At 50.9% G+C, this 5,292-nt stretch overlaps 1 protein-coding gene across 1 annotated transcript in view; it reads right to left on the bottom strand.

Moving 5' to 3' along the window:
- The window catches only part of LOC104501472 (probable G-protein coupled receptor 83), a 6,146-nt gene extending 3,015 nt beyond the window's left edge, over positions 1-3,131 (bottom strand). The window contains exons 1-3 of the mRNA XM_010145289.1: positions 2,748-3,131; positions 1,850-1,975; positions 438-571 (exon numbers count right to left, since the gene is read on the bottom strand). Of these exons, the coding sequence (XP_010143591.1) occupies positions 438-571; positions 1,850-1,975; positions 2,748-3,131 (644 nt within the window). The remainder of the gene's footprint in view (positions 1-437; positions 572-1,849; positions 1,976-2,747) is intronic.
- Positions 3,132-5,292: the final 2,161 nt, after the last annotated feature.

The raw sequence follows: 5,292 nt of genomic DNA, 5'->3' as shown, positions 1-5,292 counted from the left end.
TTCCTGCGAAACGCGGGGTGACACTGCCACCAAACCACCAGTTCGTGTAGCATTATGGGCTGTTTTCTAGCCAGGAGGAGTCATAGCAATGCCACAGGCTGGCGGGGACGAGAGAGCCAGGACGGCTGAGTTCCACAGAGGAACAACAGGCTACTGGGGCAAACCAACCCAAAACTCCTGGTTTGTTCTTTGTCCCGGGTAGGGCTGGCAACCTTCCAGCACTGAATGCCACCACCAGGCCAGCAGTGACCCAGGCAGCTCTTCCAGCCGGCCAGGCCCCGGTGGCGGGAAGGGAGAGCTCATCCACACCCAAACTCCCACCAATTCCATGGTGTTCCTCAAGCCTGGGAGCCCTCCCAGCTGCCCGCACCGCTGAGCACCACTGCTGCAGAGAGCTACCAGACCTCTTTGCCCTGCCTGAAGGGGAAACGTCTCACCTGTAGTTATACTGGAAAAGCTTTTGATAGATGGCGTGGGGCAGGGAGAAGCAGGTTGCCATTAGCCAGATAACAGAGATGCTCAGCGCTCCTTTCGTTAGGGACATCCTCTGCTTCAGCGGGTTCAGGATGACCTGCAACAGAGACTTTACCGTGACTCTTACTTAGCACACAAGAAAGACAAGTCCCTTCCCCAACAGACACTTTTTTTTTTTTACCGTAATCTAATGCTGTTAAGAAAATGACAGTTGTGATTAGGAAAATGTCCTGCTTATTAGAGTGACCTGCAAAATGGGAAACACTGAACTTCTCAGTCTGCTCAGAAGTGCTCTCAACTAAACCATATTCCTTAAATTGTGGGTTACATTAGGTAGGAAAAAGAAAGATACCTACACAAGTCTCTTCACTTCTGGGTACATTTGTGTATTCTATAAGGAATTACATAAAGAAATGTCTCCTGTTCCAGCTGAACATATGAAGCTGAGCCCTCCTCCCCTCTTCTAAGGCGTTAACTCACCTTCTGTGAAATTTTCTTTGTTAGACGAAAAGGTAAAGCGCTTATAGAATCTGAGAGTCTGGAAGATGTTATTTGACTGATAGTACAGGACAGGAGAGTGATTGCTAGCGACAGGCGCGTGGCTGGGGCTGCCCCCTCTTCCTGCCCCGGCACCGTGGCAGGCAGGCAGTGACACAGCCCAGATGCAGGCACAGGGTGGGTACAGTCGTCTCACAGCTCCAAAGTCTCCCCCCAGTATTTCCAACAGAGCCTCCCCAACATTAGACCCAGAGTTACACCACGAGACTTTAGTCTCAGAATTTTGTTTAATCCAGCTGTCCTGCAACTTGATGATGCAGCAAATGCCCAACGGGAAAAGAGGAACAAAAGAACAAACATGCAACTAAAGCAGGATTTAAGCTCAGGATGCTGCAGACCAGTGTTCTACGGGGTTTGGGTGGCAAACTAAAAAGCACGGAGAGGGTCCCTGTACAGCTGAAGTTACACTTAACACTCAGCATTGGCTTTGCTGTCTTTCAAGGCCACCCCACGTAATAAAGCCTCTTGAATCAACTTGCCACGCCATCCTTGGGGGCTAGCTTGGACCTGGCTCTTTTCAAAGTGGGTAAAAAAAGTGCCTTCACCCTTTTCCACTGAAAGTCTGGAAGCACCCTGTGAAACCTGTGACGCTGAGTTGTGGTTTTCCCTCCCACCCCATACCTGGGAGCCTACACAAATCCATCAAGCCTTCCTACACCCGACACACAAGAGGCATCTTTGAATTTAGCTCTAGAGATTTTGCACCGGACGTGACTTTAATCCCCCAAATTCAGCCACCTTGAACTCACAGCTCAACCAAGACAGGCAAGGGCTTGGGAAGAGCCTTGCAAGGAGAAAGAGGCCGGGTGCATTTTACCTGGTGTCTGTCCAGGGCAATGGCCGTCAGGGTCAGCGTGGAGACGTGGAGGGAGCAGTACTGCACGAAGCGGCTGACGTGGCACATGGCCTTTCCAAAGATCCACGTGCTGTTCACAAACCGAACCTGAGGGGAAAGCAACAGGGCATCAGCCAGAAAACAAATCCACAGGGAAACCCTTCGGATTGCACCTCAGCTGGCACACAGGTTTTGGCTGCTCCGCCTGAAAGCCAAAGAAAGATGAGCTATGTTGCATTTTGAAACACCTTCGCACGACAGTCTATAAGGTCAAAACCCACAGATCAAATGAGAGGTTCTGTCGCAGCCCTCCCGCCCTGTTAGTATAGACAGTTTGTGAGCAGCAGTAAGCACTTTATGATTACGCTAACAGCTATATTTAGAAAAAGAGGACCAGGTTTTGGTCACCCAACCCCCCTTGATGTCTGGAGAGCTTTCACTGAAGGCTTTACCCAAGTGGCAGCTCTTAAAAGCTTGGCTACTTTCTTCCAGTCTCTCGAGCATGACTGGCATTCCAGTAGTTTCGGCCCACTGGGTTTTAAGTGTGCCTCTCTAGTGCTCTCCTGTGTGTACACTTAAAGTACGTGTTCACCAAGGTGCTTAGTCTGCATTCCCCAAGGAGCTCTTGCTGTGGTTTGGTGGCATACTTGGAGAGACTTTGGACTCTTCTAGGAGATACAGAGTCTGTCAGAGCAAAGGGAGCCCAGAGGGTGGTGAACAGTGCTTTACTTGCCTGGCAGGGTTGTCTATTAGACTTGCTCGTGTTGGGTTCACGCCTCCGCCCTAGAAGAGCAGGCACAGAGAGGTGTGACTCCCAGGCAGAGCACTCCCATGGGAGACTCCCCTCCCAGCAGATGGGACATCACAGTGGGACACTTACCAAGGTAAAAGGTGTGTTGAGCAGCGTGATCATAATGTCAGACACAGCCAGGTTGACGATGAAAAGGCTAGTGGCAGAGTGCATCCTCTTGTTCTTCAGCACCACGTGGCACACCAGCATGTTTCCAAAGAGAGACATGATGATAATGACCGAGTACGCCATGATTAGGAGAGCTTTCACTGTTGGTTTCTGTGATTCCGGCTCATATTTAGCCAGCTCAGCAAACTTCTCCCACTCCACAATGCGGCTGTCTGTCCAGTTGAAGGTGGTCCTGTTGGCTGCTTGGTAGACTGACATGAGTCCGGCCAAGGAAGAGTAATGGTCAAACTCCTCAAGAAGCCCCATCATCTGTGACCTGTACAACTGAAGCAGGAAGTGAGGCATGGTGCGTTAACCTGAGTCTTCAGCTCGAGGCCACTGGGATCGCAGCTCCAGCTGACATAGCAAGAGATCCATCAGCTTCAGCCGCGTGGCTCTCTGGGAAGCTTTACAAACACCACCTTAAAGCAGAAAGCTGGAGGGAGCCTAAAAGGAGTGATGGTTCCCCAGGGGCAGAGGCAGCACTGAGAAGAAGTTCCGATGGGCACGTTGGAAAGCAGCTGATTTGGGGCCTGCACGCTCCCAACAGCATCATATATCAAGAAGAGCAACAGCTCCACAGGCGGGCTGGAAAGAAGAACTAGTTATTACATGTAGCAAAGGCAGGAAAACCTCAGGTGGGGTTTGAAGTTGTTTCAATCCCACATCAGCTTTTTCTTCTTTGCTCTCACCTGAGACCCTTTTTCCTCCAGGCTCCACAGAAGGCTGTGCCCTTGCAGCTTTCATCTCTACTTCAAAACACCCGGTTCACTGCTGTGGAAATGTAAAGCAGAGCTGTCTGGGGGATCAGTTTTCAGAGCAGAGGTAGCTTTTGTCTGCATCTAAGCCCAGCAGTTATCCTAAAGCGATTCAGAGTACGGAATTCACTGACTTTAAAGTTGACTTTAGTCTGTCTCATGTTTCCGCCTCCAAGCAACGACTGCATTTGGCTCCCAGTGTTTCAGCTTCAGTGAGAAAAACCATCTTTCCTGCAAAAGGCAAGACTTAGCAGTAGAGGCACACAACTCACCGAGGAACCAAAAACCAAACCAAGACACAGCACTAGACACACAACAACAATTCCCTAGACACAAAAATCTCTGCTTCCCCACCTTTATCCCACCAATTTCTACACATCTCTGGTGACTTCAGTTTGCACTGATCTCCTGATGTCAGATGGAACCGATTAACTCTGCACATGGGTATTTGCAGACTGGTTCAGAAGCTCTGTCGGATTCTCTGAGAGGGTGGCTGGATTGTTTGGTACGTGCCATTCCCGTCAAGCCCTGTGGCTGTGCGTGCAGATCGATGGATCTCACACAGTGTGAGGAATTAGTGAGCAGAGCTTTCAGAGAGCTAAAAGGCTCCCCCCCACACCTTCCCACGCAGCAGATCAGCAGGTGACCCAGGGCAGCCACTCGCTACACAGCGGGCAGTGGCCTGGGGCAGACACGCACTGACCCAAACCAGCACACTGCTCCATCACGGCAGCGGCCTCAGGTGCAAATGCCACCGACAGTCAGAGAGCAGCTGTCTTCTGACGGAAAAAGGTGCAGGGGACTGGGGGTGTTTGCACCCGTGCGTTCCCATCAAACAATCCACTTTGGCTTGTCTGCTGGCTCTGGGGAGCATTGGGAATACTGGAGGACTACAAGAGGATGCCTCTCAAAAGCAAGCGAGCGGATGTTAAAGCAGCTTGGTGGGTGGAAGCAGGCAGGAATTGTCCAGGAGATGGAAGAACAAATCTGGAAAAGAGGCTACGGCTGTTTCCTGGGAAAATTGATGAGTGAAAGAAGCCTGGACAGGACGGAGAGCACGACAAACGCTTGTGGATTCTGCTAGAGCAACACAGCTGTACTGCAGCAGGTGCTGGTACGGTCACGTCAAAAACCTGACCCATCTGAAAATGTAATAAACAGCGCTGTCAGCTGCATGGGTTTCCTGACCTGACCACGGCCTGGCTGAACCCTGTTCTTTCCAGGGGAGGCTCTAGAAACAAGACATGGAAACACAGAATATCTTGAGTTGGAAAAGGCCCACAGGAATCATCCAGCCCCACTACCTGCTCCACGCAGGACTACCAAACACTAAACCATGTGACTAAGTGTGTCATCCAGGAGCTCCTTGAACTTGACTTGGTGACACGACCACTTCCCTGGGTTGCCCAAGGAAAATGGAAGAGCTTAAGGTGATGGAGCTGATTTTCTAACACGGAATTTCCCTCAGGTCCTTCTATACCCAGTAAAACATGGCTTTTCTGGAACCATTGCAGCACTCGGTGCTGGCTGCTGCCTTGGACAGGACCCTGGGTGCAGCAGAGGACTCTCCTCCTGAGGAAGGGTGTATTTAAAAGCAGGTGATCACGATGAGCTGCAATACTACAGTTTCATGCAATAACAGAGTCTACTCCCCAGTTCTTACAGCTTGGGGTGACCCAAAAGACCAGAGGGAGAGCCCACCCCAGCAC

This window comes from Buceros rhinoceros, unplaced genomic scaffold, assembly GCF_000710305.1.
Source record: "Buceros rhinoceros silvestris isolate BGI_N320 unplaced genomic scaffold, ASM71030v1 scaffold24940, whole genome shotgun sequence".
Lineage (NCBI taxonomy): Eukaryota > Metazoa > Chordata > Aves > Bucerotiformes > Bucerotidae > Buceros > Buceros rhinoceros.
Note: the sequence above shows the minus strand (reverse complement) of the source record. Positions and strands in the feature narration are given on the sequence as shown.